Here is a 24969-nt window from a genome sequence, read left to right as displayed (position 1 = left end):
AGGAATATTTCGAATGAAAGACACCAGATCTCTTAAAGAAGTGTAAGCAGGTTGCCATTCCCGATAACACCACACAATTTTTTGTGGAAGGGGGAAATCCAATGTAAATTTTCTATTAATTTCTTGACAAATTCCGTTTTGCCTGATTTGGAAGGTCCTGCTACCACCATGGTAAATTCATGTTTGAATTGAAAAGAGGGAAGAGGTGTCTCCTCAGTTTGCATGATGACAAATGAAGACAAAGGTAGTTTCAATGCTTTATTTATAGTTAATAATAAACACACACACACACATAATACATGAAGGGATGATGACATCACAATGAGTATACTTGAATTTCTACCAAAGACTGTGTATGAGGGACTTTTAAAGTTTTTTGGTTTTTTGTTGTTTTTTTTTTTTTTTTTGTGCACAAGAGACTGCTGCTGCTGCTTAGGTGTTTTAAGAATCTGAACTGGTGCACCTATATAAAAATAGTAACAAAGAGTTAAAAATAAACTTACAAAAAAAAGGTATAAATACAAAGGGGTTAAGGTGTATTAAGATCAGTTTGATGATGATGAGCTTGAGTAAAAAGTCAAAAGATATGGAGGAAGAGAAAATACCATTATTAGAAAAAAGAATGATCATGCCTATGGAAGAAGAAGAAGAACATTCCAGTCCTCAAAGAACAGAGGAAGAGAAGAAAATACCATTATTAGAAAAAAGAATGATCATGCCTATGGAAGAAGAAGAAGAACATTCCAGTCCTCAAAGAACAGAGGAAGAGAAAATATCATTATTAGAAAAAAGAATGATCATGCCTATGGAAGAAGAAGAACATTCCAGTCCTCCCAAAAGAAGAATAGAATTAAAAACTCTGGAGGATGAAGAACCCTGTAATGTTTACTTGCCAGCAAATGAGAAGATCCATGACCCAAAGGATCCATACAGAAGTTACAGAGTAGCCACTAACTGGACATTTGTTTTAAATCAAGTGAAAGAAAAAGTAGAAGATATAGACATTTTTCTGAACCTTGAAGATGAAATTCAGTACCTAATCCTAAAAAAGGAAATTCATCCCTGGACAGGAAAAGTGCATCAAATCAGGGGTTTCATTCAAATGAAAGAACCTGTAGGAGGACTGGATGTGCATAAAGTTAATCTTACAGCAAGATTTGATATGTCCCACAGTACACCAGAATTAGAAAGAATGTTTTACAGGCAAGGTGACAACTATGAAGAATATGGAATTCTGAAACCTGAGGAGAGAAACAAAGAATTACTGCAGAAATGGGAAATAGCAAAACTGTGCCTGGAGAAATTTTCAATGTAAAAAAGAGGGAAATGATTGAGTGTCTGGAAAATAGAAATTAAAAAATTTTAACAATGTTATTGTTGTTGTTGTTATTTTGTTCAGGTTAAAGATGTATAAAAAGGTGTGACATTTAAAAAAATTATTCCTAAACATGAGTTTACAGGAGATACCAGGAGATTTATTAAACTTTCCTGTAGAAGTTATTGTACATCAATGTAATTGTTTGACAGTCAGAGCTCATGGATTGAGTCAAAGTATAGCTGAGAAATACCCCAGAGCTAATCTATATGCTACCCGCAGACCTTTAGGGTCTAGAAATTTAGCTATAGAAGAAGATAGAGGAATTCCAGGCACCCTTAAAGTGTTTTCTTTACAAAAACCCGTAGTCATTTGTCTGTTAGCTCAATGGGATTATGGAACAGGACATTATAACCGCCTACCTTATTATCAAGATAAACCAAAAATTAGAGAAAAATGGTTTCAAACTTGTTTACAAGAATTGGGAACTTTACCTTACCAGACTTATGCCTTTCCTTATAAAATAGGATGTGGTTTAGCAGGAGGAAATTGGACTCATTATAGACAATACATTGAACAATTTGTACACACTTATCAAAAACAAGTGTACATTGTTCATAAAAAATGACCTATGTTTGTGATTATGTGTGATATTTAAAAAGTGTATTATAAAAAAAAATTGACACTGTCTGCTATAAAAAAAATAAATCCTTATGTGTTAATCAAAATCATTATGTGTTAATATCTTCATAAAAAAAATAAGAGTTCTATGTTAATAAAAATGATGATGTTTAAAAATTAAAAAAAATTAAAAAAAAAAAAAAATTCTTATTTCATTTAAAAAAAAAAAAAACAAAAACAAAAAAAAAAAACCAAAAAAAAAAAAAAAAAACAGTGACCTCTGGGTATTTATGAGACGTTTCTTATAACCAGATGTTTTTGAAAAGGTATCTTTTCGAATCATTGAAGTGGCCCTTAAAAAGGCCGTTGGGTGATTTTTTTTCTTTTAGGGTTTACTCCCTAGGTGTCGGACTCCAGATTTCTTAGGGGTTGACCAAATCCTCTCCATGGAAATGGATTATATCTGCATAGAGGGCAACCGAGTCTTCTGTCAATGAGCCTGGCAGAACACAAAAAACAGGCTGGTCTCTGCCGGCATTGATCACAGACATAATTATTTTCCTCGTCTTCACAAAAACAGAGGCTGCAGAAGATGGTACTTACTGGAACTTGTACCCCCCAGGTGTGGATACACCCCTGGAATCTAGTCTGGGTCTGCTGGGTCTGGTGATGGAAGTGGTGGACCTCATTCACCGTGGTTGGAATGGCAGGTGACGGTGATGGTGAATCCGGGGAATCTGGAATATTAAAATTTCTCCCCTCTTCCTGGGGCCTTGGATGTTAGATAGGCCTTGGTGGTGGTGGTGATGGTGCCCTTGGTGGTGGTGATGGAGGTCGAGGCGGTGATGTTCTGCTCCTCCGCTCAGGCCTTTCATATGGCGTCCTTGATCTTCTGGCCGATCTGTTCTCACTCGGTTGAACCCTCATCATCGGACATCTTAGTAACTCTTCTCCATCTGTAATTCTTCTCACTGCATAGTAGCATATAAGCTCGATCCCAGGGATAAGAAACAATTCCTCGTGGAATTCTTCAGCCATATCGTATGGGTCGCTAAGAAATCAGCTAGTAACGAATGACAGTTAACAGCTGACGAGCGTTGGTATTTATACACACAGCGCGACCTGAAAAGAAAGCACCCAAAAGCCCGGATGAAACAGAGCTCAAAAAATCATGGAAAATTCAAAATTGTGTTATTCTGTGTTTGTGAATATCTCTGTTGGATTAAATAACATATTATGGAATGATATATAGTTTCAAACCTTCTAGTTATGAGATGAAGGTAAGTTTTGAGGATGATTTCACAGTATTATTCATACATGACATTCCTCCGTTGTTTAGAACAGGCTCATTCATGCCGAAGCGAAGGCCTAACCTTGAGTGACCTGAATACATAAAATAAGGAGTTAAGTTATTTTAAAAGTGTGACACAAAGAAAACTTAATGTCTATCATAAGATCGAACCTAAGGAAAAGTGTTGATAGGGTTTTTAAATCAAAAGAATCCTTACAAGTGTAGAAATAAACTTAGCGTCGGTCTAAACATAAACACAAGGGAGGTCAAAGGTCAGCCATTTTCAGAAAATCAGTGTATAGACTTGTATAGAGCCTATAAGATTCTTTTCAATCCTGATCTTTGAAGATGAAAATTTTGAAATGAATACAATGAGAAACTTATAAAAACAATTTGTATCTACTTTATTTCCAATGGGAAAGTCTAGATTTTATAAAAAGACCAAAACATCTCAGCGTTTAAAAAAGGACACAAGATGGCGTCCTATTTGTATAGAAATCATAACAAAAAAAGAACTGATTGTGTTTTTTCATTCTTTTTTTTATTTTTTTTTTGGGGGGTTTTAACAATTGTTCCAAGTGTTGAATTCTTTTTTGAAATCTTAATCGATCCGCTACTAGAGTCATCCATTCACTTTTCCGATCTTCGGGGGGTAAATCATGAATTTCATTCAAGTCTGTATTAAAAGTCACACTTTTCTTACTAGGTCTGATATTTCCAGAGATTTCATTCCGTATTGAATACAGATTTTCTCCATCGTTTCTATTTCTTTCCAAAGTAGAATCACTTTGCTCCCTTCGGGATGACATAGAAAAACTGTAGGGTTTTTGTAAATATTGCATCATGTTCATCCCGTACATTTTTTCGGGTAAAGTCTTTTTCATTCGTTGACATAGGAAATGAATAATCGCTAATCTCCCCACTGTCGTACGATGGGATAAAGCCAGGCATTGTAACCACAAGTCCTGAGATGTTTCTGTAATGTTGTCTGCTTTCTGAAACACTTGTTCCGCTTCGGGGGGTAATGGTTGTTTCTGTTGTTCTAGACATTGCATTAAAATATCATAACTTTCCAACACTAAAGTGTGATAGTATCTCAACATGATATCAATAATTTTTAAAAAAGAAATGTCTTTTTATGAGCCTATTTATACCTTTTTTTTCTATTTATAGAAATATAAACCAATCAAGGTAAAAATAGAATAGGGTTCAAGTTAAATTTTTTGCACACGGTACTACTACACAGGTGTTCTTGAATCGGTGCCAAGATTAAGTACATGACCTGTGCAGGTGTTTTAAGAATTAGATCTCGTGCTCTAATTATAGTAACAAAAAGGTTAAAAAAAATCAAAACTTGAATCGGTGCCAAAATTTGACCTGTGCAGGTGTTTTAAGAATCGGATCTCGTGCTCTAATTATAGTAAGAAAGAGCTAAAAATAGTTTTTCCATAAGGTATATAAACTCAAAGTTTAAGTCAGTTATAGCATCAGTCTTAGCACCTGTAGAGAATAGACATGGCAGAAGCAATGATGAATCTTAATAATTTTACAGGTCAGAATTATATTCCACCTCAGAGTACAGGATTGTGATATGCCTTACCCACGGCACCTGATACACAAGATCCCATCGGATTGGATTTGGGACTTTATAATATGCCAGAACCCATGACCAAAGAAGATATGAGCATCTTAACCACCACTCTGGATGGAATTATTAAAATGTTGACGGATTTAAAAGAATACAACACCAGTGAATTTTGTTTGTTAAGGGGCAAATTATCCCGATTAGAAGTTAAAGTGACTAACATCCAGGAGAAAATGAATGGTGGATTTTATCAGAAAAAAGAGAGTAGCAGCAGCAGCAGCAGCACAGGAAAAAAAACAAAAGAAACAGATCCATGTTACATTTGTAAAGAGTTGGGACATTGGGCTCCAGACTGTCCCAGAAAAAAAACAGGATTTGTGTTACAAATGTGGAAGAATGGGACATTGGGCTAATGAGTGTCCAGAAGATGATCAACAATTAGTGAAAGAAGTACAAAAATTAGAGAAAACTCAAGAGAAGAAAAAACGCCAGGAACATCAAATTCCTACCAAAAGCAGTAACAAAAGGAAACTTGAGAATACCAATGTAAAGGAGAAACTAAAATTGAAACTCCAGAAAAATAATTGATACTTTGTTGTGAATAAGGGCTGTGAAACAGTAAGTTTTCATGTTTTTTTTGTGTGATAGTCCTGTTATAATAGGATTCTTTTCTCTGATCTTTTCCTTGTTTTGTGTGATAATGACGTCATAATAGACATACTTGAATCGCTGCCAAGACTGTGTAGGTCCTGCCTCTTAGTGACTAAGCAAAAAAAATCCTTTTGGCACAGTGATAAAAAAATTGTGATTTTTCCCGTTGTAAACGGACTCTTCTCTCTGATCTTGTTTTCTATTTATATTGTATTGTATCAATAATAAAAGGTTTGAAATTGAAAGAGAATCTTTCTTTGTATATTTATTAAAAAGGGGGTAAAAAAAGGGTTGAACATCCAGGATCTTGGGTGGGGGACAAAAAGTGCACTCAATTGACCCGGCCAGCGCATTTTGAGACTTTGGATACGGTATCCTGGATAGAATAGACCATTTTTGAGACTCCTTGAATACGGTATCCTGGATAGACTAGTCCAGCGCATTTTAGGACTTTTAAAAACCCTGAATACGGTATCCTGGGTAGACCCGTCCAGCGCATTTGACATTTTTCTTATTTTGACCTTTTTTTACCGTCTATAACGGCCCCTATACTCCAGGATAGACCGGTCTATCCTGGAGTAATCTACTACTGTGGCACTGAGATCAAAAGTGAGCTCATCCAAGTTTTATTGTTCCGGAGCCAGAATGCTGTTGCCATCTACAGAAAAATATTAATGTTTATTGATCTAACTGCAACAATTTTTTTAATTGAAGAAAGAAATTTTAATGAATGATTTTAAGTTTTCACAATCCTATCAAACGGAACACACAGCAGACACAGTACTGACCATTTTAGCACGCTCTTCTTGGGTCAAAAGCCCTATGTTAATTTATTTCTGCGTATTTTAATGTACACACAAATGCAAGGAAGAAAATGGAGATTTATTCCTCGAAAAACCGTGAACAGGATCTTCATGTTTGATAGATGATCTTTTAACTTTAGTTACATTTTTACACTTGTATATTAAATACATGCATATTTAATACATGTATTTAAAAATGATTTATGTATATTAAATACATAAATCATTTTTAAAAGTTAAATAGTTTCCTTTGATGGCGCGTTTGGTCTGGTATATATATATATATATATATATATATATATATATATATATATATATATATATATATATATATAGTGCAAATTATATACAGGTAAAAATTAAGAAAAAACGAAAGATTTATTACAGCAAGGAAACCTTCAACACCTGAGGAATTAGAAAAAAATGATTGATAACAAATCTATCAATCAAAAATAAGTGCCGGTTGTTTTATATGGCATGAAATCCTTGACAAGAAAAGAAATTTCTCATGATATATTTACGTCTTTCATAGGTCTGCTCAGTTTAAAACGGTGTTTTATATAGATAACTTATGTTCATTTTACATTGAAAGGTCTCGAACTATTGTTTGTCGTTCTCATAATAAATTCTGTCATATAAAACGATGCATCCAAAAGAAATAGATGTTCGTTTGATATTAACTGTTCTCAATCTTGGACACCTCGTCACCTTTCTCTCTAGGAAAACACAAAAAAACGGGTCAATTTCCTCGGGCAACATAACAAAATAAGCCAACACTGGTTATATGACACTTCATAAAAATTGGTCATCGCTCTAGGAAATGCTACAAAAATAGATCCCCTGGTAAAGGAATTCCATGAAAACCCCTATTTTAACGTGGTTTGCTTCGTGGTTTAATTCGGTGTTCAAGTATAGAACCTAGAAGACATCCCAAACATTGCTAAAACTGCATAGCTGAGAACTGAGCTTTAATTAGGTCTCCTCTCTGGGAAACCCTATTAAAATGGGTCACCCTCCTTGAAACTTCATTTAAACGAGTCTGGAACATCCATTAAAAAGAGTCTTCTGTCGTAGACCCATTATAAAAATAGGACACTTTGGGACATCTCATTAAAATTGGCCAACTCTGTGTAACACCAAATTAAAATGGGATATATATCTCTTGGACGAAAACCCCATTAAAATAAATCACGTTTTTGCAGAGACCTTCCATTAAGTCACCGTCACAGTAGCTCATTCGATAGAGCGCTCGCTCCGTGATCGGAAGGTCGTGGTTCGAGCCCCGGCCGGACTGACCTATAGCTATGTCGATAGAGAATAGGTAGCAACTGTTCCTTCGCCAAGCGCTCGGCACTTTGAAGTGAAAGTTGTGGGTCCTTCGGATGAGACCTTAAAAAACCGAGGCCCCATGTCATGGTAGGCGTTGGCACGTAAAAGATTCTTCATTGCTCAATGGCCCTGAGTGCCGAGTAAAGGTCTAAATTTGACGCCTTTTGCCGTAATATGGTGACTTCTCTATATATGAGAGAAAATTCTCGATCGGGACGTAAAACAACATACAATCAATCCTTTATGTCTAGCTTTCTAGATAAAATTGGCCTCTTTCGGGGGCACTCCTGAAAAAAGATTCATCTTGTCTAATGAATGTAAAGAGACTTTGCTTAAGAAAAATAACATACTTACTAGCGACATCGTGAGTTAAATCGTATAGCACAAAGGAATGTTCTAAAATATCATATAAAATGGAGAATATGGAATGGAGTGGATCATTGGATATTCCAAATTTTGTGTTATTCACAGTGGATTGCGTGCTTATATAAAAATTAAACCAAATTATTAGGCCAAATTATTTGGCTTATTGAATCATTGATTAATTTACAGTGCCTTACTGAAATCTGTAGGAAAGCAACACTGTAATTTTATCAATATTAATATAATGCTGCTATTTTTAAACAGAGTAATGAAATTCTGCTTTAAAACACTCATAAAATTCAAAAACTCGCTACTCTTTCAAAATAAGCCTTTCCAAATCAAATATTTATAAAAGCTATTGTGGACTAGCTTTTCATACGTTATACATAGGCGTAACCTTTGCTCTTTTTTCAACCATAAACACAAATCCCTGAACTTATTGAACATTTAGTCAGTACATCAGAGTGGAACCGTCACATCAACTGTACGGTTTAAAACACAAGGAGTACTTGCATTTAAGTCAGATGCTTTTAAGTTTTGAAAAAATACAACACAATTTGGCAAGCTTATGACAACTATAACAAAGATAAGAATTTTAAGGTGACGAGAAATAAACTTGATAGCATTCATTTTTACCAATGAATTTTAAAAAAAAAATGAAGAATTAGTGTAAGAAAAAGAATGAAAAAAAAAACCAAAATGAACAATATCAAATAATAAATCAATGAATGAATAGAATTAAAGAAATGTATGTCTTGAATAAATACATTAATTTGAAATATTAAATAAAGACAGTAATATCACGGAGTATTTAGATGGAACGCTCTATCGTTAAAATGATATTGTCCCCCGGACCCGGTTTAACGATAGAATTCTTTCCGTGTATTGGCAATGTTGCAAAATAAACGGGTATAACTCGCACTCTCTGACAATCCAGAGAGTTCCGAATGTCAACATGGCGTTAAATTTGAAGCGAGGAAAAAACATTGAGAAAATGAGTAAATTTCGTTTTTATATGGATTATTTTTTAGGTTAAAAGACGTATACCATCTCAAAAACGTTAGTTATGTTTAATTTGGTAGTTATTTTCAGTGCTACTCCTTTTGTATTTTGCTACATTGCAAGTATATGGGACGTTTTCTAACTGTGGTGAGGGCTTGTCTATGGAGTATTATGATTCAGAATATAAAATTAAAATATAAAGCACACATCAGATGACTCTTTTCTCTACGAAGTAGTCACTTGATGTATTTTACAGTCGCCCGATATTAATTATAAAGAAATCTTTTTCAAGTTTGCAGTTGTTTGTTCCTGTCAGAAATTTCATTGGAATAAAAATGACAAATGAGGTCAAATGCTTTTTGTTTGCAAAAGACAAGTAATTATTATTAAGATAAAACATGATTTATATCGTCTTCCGGTGGAAATCTGATGGTGATATATTATGCTATGAACTGTATATATTATGCAAATTAATCACTGCATCTATAAAAACATATGATTTGCAATAATGTTAAACACTCCTAAAATTGTAATTATGAGAAAACTAGAGGGATATTTGTATTTATTGGTAAGTGAATTATATTTTCAACTTTGTAATGAAAAGAGATAAAGAAATTTTTTCAGACAACTGAATATGATTGAAATAAAAATATTGCAACTGTCTAAATATAATTAGAATAAAACACGGTTATAAGTAAGTCAGAGGGAAAAATGAAATTTTCTCATTAACCAAGATAGGAACATACTGTATACAGGGAAATCCCCCCCTTTCGCCCTACTCACAGTTAGGCGAATTTAAAACAGGGTGAATTAAAAAAAACACACAAAATAATTTAGTATAATTTCTGAAAGAGAACTGTGATTGGTCGAATTTAAAACGGGGAAAAATTATTTGCAAGTATGAAAGGGAGAAAATTACACTGGGCAAAAAAAAAAAAAAAAAAAAAAAAAAAAAAAAAAAAAAAAAAAAAAACCCGCTGTAAACAGTAGTGCAAGGAATATTTGAAGATTCATTCGAGTTTCCTTATAACGAAGATATCCTTATAAACCTTTATGAACGTGTTCTTTATAATGAAGTTTGACTGTATATCAACAGGTAGTGACTGTTGTAACCGCTGGAAGATATCACAGAGAGGGACGACAATTAGGTACTGTTTTTGTTTATTTATTTATATAATTTTTGCTTCTCACCCCTTTGAGATATTTTTACTGTTGTTGAATAAGTTTGATTACCACTTGCAAAATTAAATCAAAGTTCCTCTAAAATACTATTAAAATAACGAGCCTTACAAACAATGACAACGGTATTACCTGCTTTGTCAGCAGGGACCAGCACATGCTGATCCTGTAATCTATCTAAATTTTTTTCACTCCGGAGTTATTGAAAACAGAAGGATAGACGGTTTTCATAATGCCCCTCATCTGCTTAATGCTAAATTTAAACATCCATCTGATACTTTTAATCAATTCTGAAAAAGTGTCAAGGTCTTGAACATGAACACATAGGAGAATTATGTTTCAGATGTTCGATATCTAGGCACTGTAATTTTTTTTCTTAATTGTAATTAAAAAGATTATTCTACTTAGAGCTACATACTCACATAGTGATTTGGAACACGCTTTAACATAAGTTTATTCATTCAATCATTTTTATTAGTCGCATATTCCACGAATAAAAGGAAACATAAGTTGATTGATTGTTTGTATGTTATTTTAAGTCCCGCTCGAGAAATATAAGTTGCAATGTAACTAGATAACAGAATGAGATTCTAGTAGCATATATTACGGAAACATGACTTTTTTTATTGGCTGTTAATGATTGCTATCGTACATGTAGTTATACCACTCTCTCTATTTCATTTGTTTTGTTTGTTTATTTAGGAATGACTCTAATTCTTGGCCAAATTATTCGAGCATAACCTGGTTTGGGTCAGTTTACGCTTTATAATCCGCGAAGCGGATAATAAAACAGCGTAAACTGACCCAAACCAGGTTATACTCGAATAATTTGGCCAAGAATTAGAGTCATTCCTTATAATTTAATTTTAAAATCATTAGTTCAGGTATTTTATTAGTTCAAAGAACAAGGTACGGTTTCAATACAAATGTTGCCCTGTGTTTTTCTTAAAAATGAAAGTGATGTGAAAAATTATAACTCATGCTTTCTGAGTCATAGAAATTCCATGCAGAAAGATTATACAAATCATTTTTCTCTCATGATCTTCTTAATGCTAATTGTGACGTCATAAACTTTTGCAATTTCCCGTATTTTCTTAAAAAGTTGCAGAAGACACCAATTTTCAATGGAATTTTCTTTCAGATAATATTGTCCACAGCCATCGCCCACAAAGATTTTAAGATATGTGATTTTTCAGGGAATTTTACACAACATATCCAAAAATTAAAGTGGGCGACGGCTGTGGACACTATCTTCTCAAGGAAAATAACCCTTGAAATGAGTCATTTTGAGGTTTTTTTCTGTTTAAAATAGAGAAATGCAGCAAATTAATGACGTCATATTTCCAGAATGGTACTCCTTCATGCCATATTCTTTCCTGATTTATCACAGTCATATACTTAACTAATATTTAAGCCAGTTTCAAATATTTTTGAAAACATTAAATTTTTAGGGCACAATAAAGCTTAAACTGTACCTTCTTCTTTGCCGCTCAATAATACAACCGTAGTAACGGAAGTGATGGGAAGCGACGGGAGGTAAAAACTGATACATAGGCCTAGCGGCCTTGTTGTTTGTTTACATGTGGTAAGATCGAATCATTGTTTGAAGTTTAAGGTACATTTATTAAATCTGGAATTTTCCAAGGCATGAATCCCGAGGACTGGAAATGAGAGGATTGTATGGATACAGATGATTCAGCTGGTTGTCAGGGGTGTGTGTCCCCATACCAAACCAGGTTATACAGAAATAATTTGTGTTCCTTTTTGGATATTAACCAATCAGAGGCTAGAATAGAAACAAAATTAAATTATTTACTCTTAAACCTTACAATGGTACATGAGGTACATTAACAGATTTACATATATACAGAATAACAGGTCAAGTAAGGAAGAGTAGTATATATAAAAAGAAGAGTATTACTGAAAACATGCCAACATCTATTTAACAAACAAAGAACGCTTTATCAATGAGTCTACATCTGTGGTGGACATAAGGTTCTATTCCACCTGGTTTAACCTTTGCTATATTAAATCTATTTTTCATAAAAATACAAAAAAAAACAAACAAAAAAAAAAAAAAAAAAAACTGGTATGTTAATATCGTCAGTATTATCCGTTTTTGTTTCGGTAAAACACAAAATGTCATGTTGGGAAATGAAGTTTAAGAATTCATGTTATTGCATTTTTCACACATTTGATGTCAAAAGTTTAAGTCGATGTGTAGACTGCTCTCCCTCGTGTCCCTAGCTGTCTCGGTCTGGGGTTGAAGTTTGGTGTGGTCTTTTCTTAGATTGTCCATATTGTCGCAATCTAATTAAAATTAGATGTTCCGAATCCACTACCGCTTGAGAAGAGGTAGCGGATTCGGAACATCTAATTTTAATTAGATTGATATTGTCGGTCGCCGTAGTTTTTGATCGGATTTGTCTGAGTGGTCACGCATTGATCAGGCATAGGAATATAAACTTCACCGAGAATATATAGCGTATATACTAACAAGTTTAACTTTTTTCTTATCCTTCCTGGCCTGTCGCATGACGGAATACAATTTCTTTCTTTTTTCTTCTTTTTCGGGGGGATATTGCTCATTGACCAATACATGCGTTCCGTTTAGTTTTTGGGTAGCACGTGTTCGTTTTAACTCACGATCTTTAAAAAAGGTGAACTTAGCCACTATATTGCGGGGGTGTTCATTAAAATCATTCCATCTCCCCATCCTGTGCACTCTTTCAAACGATATTTCGTAATATGATTTAAATCTACATTGGATAAAGTCCTGCAATACTACTTCGGTACTTTCATTTTTCTCGTATTCCGCTGAAAATTAGGTTGTCCCTCATGGAACGGGCTTTTAGATCAATCATGGACTTCTGCAGATTGACACTTGCCTCAATCAATGCCTGTATATCTTCCTTGATCTTTTTTTTCCTCGTTGATCTTTTCCCTCTCGTAACTCAACCATCTCCTTTCGGTTTTCAGTGATCTGTTTGGAGTTGGATTCTACTGATACCTGTACTGCATCAAATATATTTCCTAGAGAACACACAGTAGATTCTAATTCTTTGTGATCGTTTTAGAATCTGTATTCGTCAGTTTAGGATTCATATTTGGGTCAGTAATAAATATTTGTTCCAAAGTAATCTTATCGCCATTAACAAGTCCATGCCTACTTCGATTACATTATGACTTTTTAGTAACAAGATTTGCTGTGTCTGTCATCGACATTTTGTCACTTATATACTCATACACTAATATACGATATGGTATATCAGTTAAGTGTTTCTCACATTATGCTACGTTCAACACAATACAGCAGTGCAGCTTTCACAATACTTTACAACATAGTGTTCAGTGACACACAAAGAGAGAGGGATTCTAAAAAAGTTTCTTAAATATACATGTAATACTAAAAAAGTTAAGATTTCGAGAGCAAAATGTTGCGAGAAGATAGGTATAATCAATATCCCTTTAAAATTCGACATTAAGTTTAAAAACGAAGCATTTTTCAGATTTTCTGTGAGACCGGTCGAAAACCCGATTTGCCACTTCCTTGACCTTGACCTTTTTTTCTTCATCTGTCCCTATTTTTTTCACAGAGTAAATGTCCATGACTGGAACACAAATTTAAACAAAAATATTGTGATCCTACATTCCACATCTTAAAAAATTCAAAACAATATTGTAAAAATAGAGCGTTTCTATGAAAATACATGTATAAAACTCTTAAGGATATTTGGATTTCTTCGATATATATATTTGTAGGTAAATTCAAAATTTTTGAAATTTGATTTATAAATTACTACTGTGAATTCGATTTTAGCCAACATAAAATCTTAAGCTAAAAGCAAAACACTATCATAAGAGGTTCCATATTGCTTCGAAATTAGGAAATCTGACCAGACATTCTGCAGTATCAATCAAAACGCCCGCACACCTTTTGTGTAGCTATGGTGTGTTACCATAGCAACCATGTTATCTATTTTTAGAAAAAATATTGTTATAACTTATAAAACCTTAGGTCAACTATTTTCATTGTTTCACTATAATCAATAGTTAGCCACTGAGTTTGGTCGGGAAATTTCTGACCTTTTTATTATATAAAATGCATGTTAAATGAGCAATGGTTACCACCAATTTGAAGAACCAACATTCCAAATAATATCTTGTCATCAAGAATGTACATAGAAGTCAAAAGATTTTATGTAAGTGGTGAAATTGGTTTTCTTGTATTTGCTGAGGCTTAGTAAGTATTCACAGTTGCGAACAATCTAACTTTTTGATTTTTTTTCTGTTTCCATCGCAACCAATACACAAAACAACCAAATTTTGATAGATTTATGTTTCTTGTGTCAAACATTAATAATTGGTAAATTTTTATCAAAATCAGTGACCATATCTGCCAGGAATGTTTAAGTGTTTATGTAGAATTGCTCACGAATATCTTTTTTTTTTAAATAGCTTAGAATTTTTTTTACCAAAACATGTACCTTATAACCATCTTTTCATGAACCCGGATCGAAAGATCCCGGGGGTATATTGTTTTTGTCCTGTCTGTCTGTTTATCTGTTTGTCTGTTGTCAACTTTAACCTTGCCCATAACTTTTCATTGGTTGGAGCTATGACTTTTATATTTCACATGTGTATTCCTTGTGAAAAGACCTTTCTTTGGGTACAATCAAATGTGACCTTTTGACCTTGACCTTGGAGTTTGACCCACTTTTGCAAAATTTTATGAGATTTTAACCTTGGCATAACTTCTGAACAGTTGGTGCTTGGGGTTTCAATATGGAACGCCACAGCTGTCTTAAGGGTACAAAATATACATCATAGTGTCAATACGATATAACATTAAGTCTATCCTTTATATCATTAAGTCCATTTTATATAATATGTAGGCTTTTCTTTATATCATTAAGTCCACTTTATATATTATGCAGTCTATTATTTATATCATTAAGTCCACTTTATATATTATGTAGTCTATTCTTTATATCATTAAGTTCACTTTATATATTATGCAGCCAATTCTTTATATCATTAAGTCCACTTTATATAATATGTAGTCTATTCTTTATATCATTAAGTCCACTTTATATATTATGTAGTCTATTCTTTATATTATTAAGTCCACTTTATATATTATGTAGTCTATTCTTTATATCATTAAGTCCACTTTATATATTATTTAGTCTATTCTTTATATCATTAAGTCCACTTTATATATTATGTAGTCTATCCTTTATATCATCAACCCACTTTATATGATATGTAGTATAGAAGCTATACCATGCTGACAAATCAATGTACTATAAAGTCGGACGCATGTAGCATCCAGTCAAAATACAAGATTGAAGTTAGCAGCAAATAACAACAATCACTAAGAAATTCATCAAAGGACTGAGAGTACTCAGGTGGAATATTTTTTGTCAATTATAATAATTAATACTTAAAGAATCAATGCAACACTTAATTACTTAATAAGACAAATACTTGAAGGGGAAATATACTGATAGAAACTCTATTCATTTTCATGTTCATTTTCCCAGAAAGAACGAGGGCGCTTTTGATTGGTATTCGACAGGAATCTGGGCGCAAGATTTCATTGATCTGTCACATGAAATTTTAACATTTTTATGATGTATCGGGTTCCTGTGAAATAGGAAAGGGAAATATTTTCTCGATGTTTTGTTTTGTTTTGCTAAAAGATAACTTGAAAAGTGGCTAGATGAGAAATTTGGTACCAAATGTTACAATTTTTAAACACGCCTTTCTAAACATTTTCTATCTCTGGGTCATCTCCCCATGAATTTGAATCGTTATTTTTTGTGTATTTTAATTCGAAGAAACAAACATTTGTTTAAAAAATGGAGAGAAGACACAGGGACTACAAAAAATGAACTTTTCCCCACAAAATTCCAATGTGTAACTGCGGTGCTTCATTGTCCTTTTAAAATCCACATTGTGTGTAGCGATGGTGGCTTAGAAGATGCGTTACCCGACCAGTGCAATGGAAAAGAAAATTTTTGGTTCGACCCTCGCATGCAGCATTGAGATTTTAAAAAGATACAATCATTTCATTCTTTTAGCAATTTAATTTTATGTACTGATTTATATTTTTAAATGGATGAATTTCGGTCCCATTCTACTGAGAGCGAAAGTAATTCTTCCATCCTACTGAAATTTTGATATGCACATGTACTTAAAATTGCATTTAAATATCCCCTATTGTCTGATAAGTGTTGCTTATTTTTGGGAATCGTTACTATGTCTTAGAAATTTTAAAGATAAGCGGACTTAAATATAACATTTTTAAAAGATATTTCAATCTAAATTTAACATTTTTTTCCTATGTTTGTTACTCTGTAAAGTGTGTCCAGCTTTGGTCAGTGAAATCGTGGACATTTAAACTATATATAAATGTTTAGTACAAATGATTCTTGTATAGCACACGCCAAATACGCACATCTTTAAATTTCGCTTATTACCCCTTTTCCCTCGAAGTGTGCATGAAAACACAATTATTGTGGCAGAATTAGGGGCTGTAGGGCTAGGGTTACCCATTCCCGCTCTTCAGTTAGAGCTGTAGGGTTTCCACCAATTGTTGTTTCAAGCACCTTTTTTCTCCACCGTCTTTGAATAATATTGCAAACCAACACTAGGTAAGAAACTCCCAGCAATAATGAAAAACACACTTCAAAGACTAGAGGTACAATAGCTGCTTGAAATATGTACCCGCCCTTGTCACCACTTGATGGTACCACTACAACCTCAAATTGCCGTATATAATAGTTGTATGGCACCTTTGTACCAATAACCAGTCAACGAGAATTAAGCTGAGTAATAGCTTACCTTCAGTTTTCAATACTAAGAGTAAGCAAATTTCAGGTTAGCTAATTGGGCCTGTGATGTTCCTGAGACCCGTCAAAGAGCTGAAAAGGAATTCTCCCGGAAGAAAATTATTCCAAACTGTTTGTTTTTTTCTTTAGTGGTCAAAGATGATAAAAATTCTTTTTTTTTTTTTTAGTTTTTTTTTTTTTTGTTTGTTTTAAAACTGCATGATTTTCCTAATGCAGGTGATCTTAACTGCCTTCGAGTATTTGTTTAATTAAATAATTAAGTCTATCATTATTTGTCTAAGTATATTAATCAATTGTCTAAAATAAGCATAAATACATTATTGCATCAGAGTATTACTAGTCCTTTGATGAATTTTCTTATTAGCTGCTTGCATCTGACTTTGTAGTACATTGATTTGTCAGCATAGTAAAGCTTCTGTACTACATATAATATAAAGCAGACTTAATGATATAAAGAAAAGACTACATAATATATAAAGTGGACTTAATGATAAAAAGGATAGCCTACATAATATATAAAGTGGACTTAATGATATAAAGAATAGACTACATAATATATAAAGTGGACTTAATGATATAAAGAATAGCCTACATAATATATAAAGTGGACTTAATGATATAAAGAATAGACTACATAATATATAAAGTGGACTTAATGATATAAAGAATAGACCACATAATATATAAAGTGGACTTAATGATATAAAGGATAGACTACACAATATATAAAGTGGACTTAATGATATAAAGAATAGACTACATAATATATAAAGTGGACTTAATGATGTAAATGATAGCCTACATAATATATAAAGTGGACTTTATGATATTAAGAATAGACGACACAATATATAAAGTGGACCTAATGATATAAAGAATAGACTATGTATTATATAAAGTGGACTTAATAATACATGTATAAAGAATAGACTACATAATATATAAAGCGAACTTGATGATATAAAGAATAGACTGCTTATTATATAAAGCGGACTTAATGATATGAAGAATTGACGACATATTATATACAGTGGACTAAATGATATAAAGAATAGACTACATAATATATAAAGTGGGATTAATGATATAAAGAAAAGACTACATATTATATAATGTGGACTTAATGATATAAAGGATAGCCTTAATGTTATATCGAATTGACACTATGATGCATATTGTGTACCCTTAAGACAGCTGTGGCGTTCCATATTTCAAACTTCACATGTGTATTTTTTGTGACAAGGCCTTCCTATGGATATCAACCTCTTTGACCTTGACCTAGGAGTTTGACCTACTTTCGAAAAACTTTAACCTTCGCCATAACTTTTGAATGGTTGGTGCTAGGGCTTTCATACATCACATATGTAATCGTTGTGACAAGATCTTCCTTTGGATACCAACAACTTTGACCTTGACCTTGACGTTTTACTTTTAAAAAACTAACCTTCGCCGTAACTTTTTAACAGTTGCAGCTAGGGCTTTCAAATTTCACAGGTATATTCCTTGAGACAAGACCTTTCTTTGGGCATCAACATTTTTTTTTTTATCTTTTTGCCTGGATTTTAACTTGCATTTGAGAAACTTTAACCTTCGCCATAAGCTGCCATACGGGGGCATCAGTGTTTCACAAACACATCTTGTTTTTTCTTTATATAATAGGCGATTGCTTTTATAATGGCCGCTACCATGACGTCGGAGATGGCTTTCCCGCGACTGATGGTTGCAATGGATGTTTCTGCGCAGCACCCGGACAGGTTGGATGTTCATTGATGGGTTGTCGTAAGTATTACAACGATTGGTTGTCCTAAGTATAACATGCAATTGATTGGTTTTTTATAAGTATTTTAAGTAAATTGGTTTGTTGTCCTAAGTATTATATTTCTTTGTTTGATTGGTTTTTATAAGTATTTTAGGTAAATTAACATTTTAGCAACATTATTATTATTGCAGCCCGGAGGACCGGGCTGCTCCATACATATAAGTTTAAGTTGTGATGTGTGGTATTGCGGTGGGAGCAGTTATTCAGGATCAAAGGTTAACTTAAAAGATTATACATCAGAATGTTCTTTCTCTTCGTAAATTACAAGATATACGATATATCTACTTCCATGAAGTACATCTTTAAAAGTGTATATGTTTTGTATATGTAATATACAAAGTTGCCTATCATTTACTATGGACAAAACGACAGGTCCCCTTTTTAGAACATTAAATTTAACTGTCGCATAAAGTTACAACGCAAAATGTAATAACAACGCAAAATGTAATAACAACGCAAAATGTAATAAACTGGGATTATTACATTTGCGTTATTACATTTTGAGTCGAGATCAATGCATAATATAATAACGCAAAATGTAATAACATGTTTTTTTTGGATTATTACATTTTGCGTTGGGGTTAACGCAAAATGTAATAATGCACTTTTTGGTTGTTACATTTTGCGTTACTTAATTTTTGCGTTGAAATCAACGCAAAATGTAATACAACAAAACGTAATAAAACGAAAGATATTTTTTTAGTATTGTGTTCAATGCGATACATTACAAAATTGATTTAAACATATAACAATGGGGAAACTCGCTTTACTAAATAGACAGACAGAGCTATGACTGTGAGACAAACGTTACGGCTTTTACGGACTTACTGATTGTATATTTTTTTAACTCCATTTCTAACATTTTTATAAAATACTTATAAAACATTAACTTAACTTCGATTGACATGTCTATTTATAGATCAATGCCATTCTTAATTACCAAAGATTGACCCAAGGGTCCATTAAAAGCTCTTGATTTGCATATACGACGTGCATGTGTACACTGGTTAGCAAATTAGAAGTGTATTTGTGTGTGTCTGGCGGGAGAAGCGGAGGAAAGGGGTTGCTTCGTATGTTGATCATTGTATTTTGTTTTGCGCATGCAGAAACTATCCATTTTGTTATTGGAGAGAGAGAGAATTTTATTTTTGCTGGTCTGCAATGCAATGAAGCGTCTCAATATGAGTGAAAAATTCTTGAGAGAGACGTTAAGCAACAAACAAACAAACAATGCACATGATTTGAAATCTTACTAGTCAAGAAACCCCTTTCCCGCTATATTTACACCTGCCAGTAAAAATAACAGATTTTTTTTCCTAAATTCATGCATGTGCCTATGAAAAAGCAAAAGCAAACTGATCAACGAAATACCCCCCCCCCCCTCCACACACACACACGTGCGCACGCACAATTCTAATTTGCAACACTTATCATTTGAATATCAACTGATTTTAAATGGCTTATGAAATCAATATATGATGAAATCAGACATAATGTAAGAATAAGCATATATTTATTTTTCCTTTTGTTTTATTTTCTTTACGTTTAATTTCTTTATCCACCACTCAATTGAAAAATATTCTCAACCTAACTGACCAAAAAGTGTGTTATAACATTTTGCGTTGTTGGATTTTGCTTAATCTCGATGCAAAATGTAACAACGCAAAAATGTAATAATCCAAAAATCTGTTATAACATTTTGCGTTCATCTCGACGCAAAATGTAATAACGCAAAATGTAATAATCCTAAAAAGTCTGTCATTACATTTTGCGTTATTTTATTCTGCGTTGATATCGACGCAAAATGTAATAACGCAAAATGCAATAATCCCGGTTTATTATATACCCAACTGTTTGTCACTCAGTTTTACTGTTGAATTTATGCAATCACGTGACGGTGTGATCCGACATTCCGGATCAACACACTGTGGTTTTCTGAATCCATATCACCCCTCTCTGAAACTGATGACGTAGTACACAGGTAAATGACGTTTTTATTCTCACGCATCAAAATGTTCCTTGACAAAATGGTTTGTTTACTGTATAAAAGTTAGGTAATTGATCCAAAAAGTTTCCATTTATTATATTTTGCTAGTTGTAAAGGGGTATATAATAAATTTATCATTATAACAGTAACTTGATCCGAAGAGCCGTATCACGTCTCGTTGACAGGCGCGGATCATCAGATCAAACTCGACGCTTCGCGTCTCGTTTGATCTGATGATCCGCGCCTGTCAACTTGACGTGATATACGGCTCTTCGGATCAAGTTACTGTTATAATAATATATATTTATTTATTACATTTTGCGTTGTAGCAACGCTACACAGTTTGTGATTTATATTCATTAAGTCTAATACATTTCTGATGATAGATGATAAATGTGTCTGATTCTAATTTATATATTATGCAGCCAACAATTACTTTAGGAAATAATAAAATTTAAAACGGTATTTTTTTAGTTCGATTTTCATCCAATTTGAAGCTTCCCGTAAATTTTCTAGATCCGTCAACCGTAACCACCCCAGTACTTGTTACCCATTCCACGGCTGTTTATCGAAAATAAAAGTGAACATTTAATCAAATTTACGATAACTACTATATGAGTGAAATCTAAATATACGTCGAGTAGTTTACAGACATCAACTCATACCTAGTACAATTCTAGAGGAGTAAGCATGAACTCTTGTACAGGCGTTTCAGAGTTAATTCGCAAAATTTATTAATTTATAAGTATAGATTGTTTTGGCTCGATGTTATACCTAATTTATTGATTCAATGTAACATGCAATTTCATTGGTTTTGATATTAAGGAGTTTATATTCAGCCAATTGCTGGAAGATTAACTAGAAACATCGACCACGGTAATGGATGCAAAAATAAAGAAACAAAAAATGTGAAAGATATCGTCCAAGTCCTCTTGTTTCTCAACTTGTCAATAGTCAGATTTAAGTTTAACTTAGAAAAATATTAACTACGAGGATTGTTCGGAAATTATTGAGAAATTCTGATTATTTCCTTTTCTAAGGCCATCTTGAAAAAAAAATTGTTTGTATGTCCTCTCCGACCGACTGGCTAAAAATTGCCCGTCTCAAAACTTTTGAAACCTCCACGAAACATTTTTTTTTCATTGTCCCTGAATTTTCTCATCCCATCAACATTTCTAGGAAAAATAATTTTCCCAACTACTGACCGACCCAATTTTTTTTTTTATTCTGAGTCTCGAGAGAGGGCAAACAAACATTATTTCTTAGATGTACTAATCATCTATTTTGATGAAAAGTGGTATATACATTTATCAGACATCTACAAATTGTATTTACCCCGGTAATCAAGAAATATTTCAGAAATATGTAATTTTTCTTTTAAATGGCCTATAAATATGTGTCGATGCTAGGGGTACCCAGCGAAGTCGGGGAATAAGGTGTTGGCATTCATTACTACTAAATAACAAGTCCTGGTTGACCATGAGAGTGTAAGGAAAATCATAAAATTATTCAAATCATACTGTGATTTTTATCTTAATTTTATTTTTTTGTAAGTTGTATAAACTTTCGATTATAAATACAGAAATATATTAAAAATCTTCAGGCTATAGAATTCTGATTATGACGGCAAAATGAACTACGAGGTCAAGGTGGCGCAGCGGGCATACATTATATGACGTTTACGTGTAGAGCTAAGTACAGCTGTTCAGACAACGGACCTTCCAAAACAAACACGATGTCACAAAAACACATGTCTTGGGCTTTAGTTAATTGTTTCTTTAAACACCTAAAAAGGCCCTAAGTGGCCCTTGCTCTTTGAACATACAGACTTTTTTTTTGTTTTTCAAACAGCTTGAGTACCTTCTGTAATCATCAGCTGATTCAATCACACGAAACTTGATTTTATAAAACTTTTATGTGTTTCTATTCCACAGAACATCATTTTTTTTGTAAAAATTAAAGGCATAAAACTGTCAATACATGTTTTATTTTAGCTGATCGTTGCACCCTGCCAATAGAACCTGGAAATTGTAATGATATTCTTCTAAGATGGGGATACAACAGTTTGTTCAATCAGTGTCAGCCGTTCATCTATACAGGCTGCGACGGAAACGACAACAATTTTGAAACTTACGAGGAGTGTGCCGGCCGTTGTCCGAGCAGGACTTGTAAGTTAAACAGTAAACTAATGAAATATGGAGATAAACGAACAGTAATCAAGCTCAAACGTCCATTGAAACAATGGAAATCTGAAGCAGAGCAAACAGGGACCTCTAAAACATAAGTGGTGGGATCAGGTGCCATTAAGGAGTAAGCATCCCCAGTCGACCGGTCACAATCCCCGTGTGCCTCTTGTCATGATCGGGCAAACTGGAAAATCCGTAGACAATTCAGTGTGTAAATAATGGCCTAACTAAGCAATAGAACTCGGTTCAAAGAACTAAATACATGTAATTATAGGACATCTCGGTTATAAGGAGCTATTTTTGAATCCTGTAGAAGACGTCACACCGTGTTCTTTATAGGAATGCAAAGAATCTGTTATAAGGAGGCAAAATTTGAAGTCCCAGTGACTTCCTTGTAACCCAGTTTTACTGTTCTCGTATGAGTCCATTATTGTGGTAGAAAGAAATGTAAGTTATACAAGGGTCTCAGTGTTGTAGTAATGCAAAAGAAATGTAAGTTATACAAGGGTCTCAATGTTGTAATAATGCAAAAGAAATGTAAGTTATACAAGGGTCTCAATGTTGTAGTAATGCAAAAGAAATGTAAGTTATACAAGGGTCTCAGTGTTGTAGTAATGCAAAAGAAATGTAAGTTATACAAGGGTCTCAGTGTTGTAGTAATGCAAAAGCTGAAGATAACGCTCAGTGATCGATCTAAAAAAAAATCTAAAAACAATACACATCAGTGAATAGGGCATAAAACACGGACCCCTGGAAATTCCAGGGGTGGGATCACGTGCCCAGGAATAAGCGGACCATTGATATACAGAGATGCCTACAGTGTTAAAAAAAAGAAATTATGGTTATATTTTTTAAAGTCTATACATTGGTGCGTACAGCTTTGTGGAAAACTGCAAGTTAAACATTTAACATTATACTTATCGGTATACATAAAGTTTTTGAGATAAATTTATTTAGAAAATGACTAGAATACCAATATAACCGATTAATATTTCAACAAAATATTCGTATTTTTAAACTATTATTCTAATGTAGACAGAGAAAATGTTGCCCCCGTTTTACTTTCACCTTTCGTTGCTAGTAGCCGAATTTTAAAATGTATAAAATAAAACAGAATGCTTTTCTTTTTTTCAAAAACACAACTGTCAGTGTCTAGGCAAAGGCAACAAAAATCATTTGCATAGGGCGAAAATAACATGGGTAGAAAAATTCTGGTAAGACTTAGCTTATTCAAACCTTAACATTTTCTTTGAAAGAGAAATTTGGTTGAACACATCTGTTTAAATGTTGTAGAAATTGTGGAGTTTTCCCCCAGTTTTATTCCATGTGTAGTAACGCATTGTTTCTTTTCTCAAAAGAATGAATAATGAGAATCTTCATTTATGACGTAAAAGTTTGTCTTAAAATTTGAAAGCCTGAAAAAGATTCAATTGGAATCAATCACATTTAATATCACATTTTTTTTTATTTCAGGGTGGAAAAAATCCAGAATTGGCTGATTAAAGAAATCTCTTTCACCTTGTTTAGTTTTATTGAAGCTAAAAAAAATCTTAATATTCATATCTGATGTTTGGATAAAAATGAACCTTTTATGAACCTTAATAAACCTAATAACGTTTATCATTGTTATTAACGTCCCTTGACGTCCCACGTGTATTTTCATGACTTTTTAAATCAATTTTGTCCATTACAGCATGAAAAGTATTTTTTATTTTGTAAAATGAAAAAAAAGTTAAATGTTTATGCTTAGGTAAAAAAAAAAATATTTTAATACTTCTTTTCGAGTTTATGTGAGTTTATTAGAGCGTATGGTAATTAGCATAATCGCCGAAGTGATTGTAAGTGAAACTTTAGTAGCGCTCTCTAGATCTGGTGAGGGAGTGCTTGTTCGTGAAGCTTGTATAGCGAACTCTAGATCTGGTGAGGGAGTGCTTGTGTGTGAAGCTTGAATAGCGAACTCTAGACAGAGTGCTTGAGAGAT

General features: G+C 33.3%; 1 protein-coding gene across 2 annotated transcripts; it reads left to right on the top strand.

Annotated features, from left to right (window-relative positions):
* Positions 1 to 9493: 9493 nt before the first annotated feature.
* LOC133176805 (kunitz-type serine protease inhibitor Bi-KTI-like) lies at positions 9494 to 24767 on the top strand. 2 transcript variants are annotated; one of them, XM_061311876.1, is made up of 5 exons: positions 9494 to 9528; positions 10057 to 10108; positions 18656 to 18775; positions 22797 to 22970; positions 24462 to 24767. In XM_061311876.1, the coding sequence occupies exons 1-5, from the start codon at positions 9496 to 9498 to the stop codon at positions 24485 to 24487; spliced, it is 405 nt and encodes a 134-aa protein (XP_061167860.1). In that variant the 5' UTR covers positions 9494 to 9495; the 3' UTR covers positions 24488 to 24767. The 2 variants fall into 2 exon arrangements, with proteins under 2 accessions (XP_061167860.1, XP_061167859.1); XM_061311875.1 differs by lacking the exon at positions 24462 to 24767 and adding an exon at positions 24138 to 24189.
* The last annotated feature ends 202 nt before the right edge of the window (positions 24768 to 24969 follow it).

This window comes from Saccostrea echinata, unplaced genomic scaffold (genome assembly GCF_033153115.1).
Source record: "Saccostrea echinata isolate AGI-Se365-2 ecotype Australia unplaced genomic scaffold, CSIRO_AGI_Sech_v1 ptg000081l, whole genome shotgun sequence".
Lineage (NCBI taxonomy): Eukaryota > Metazoa > Mollusca > Bivalvia > Ostreida > Ostreidae > Saccostrea > Saccostrea echinata.
This window is presented reverse-complemented; position numbering and strand designations above follow the sequence as displayed.

Bases quoted from the DNA above. Each gene is read 5' to 3' on its own strand.
- LOC133176805 (XM_061311875.1), top strand. From the start codon at position 9,496: ATGAGAAAACTAGAGGGATATTTGTATTTATTG. The intron at 10,109-18,655 runs GTACTGTTTTTG...TTTATATAATAG, and splicing joins CAGAGAGGGACGACAATTAG to GCGATTGCTTTTATAATGGC. The intron at 18,776-22,796 runs GTAAGTATTACA...GTTTTATTTTAG, and splicing joins ATGTTCATTGATGGGTTGTC to CTGATCGTTGCACCCTGCCA.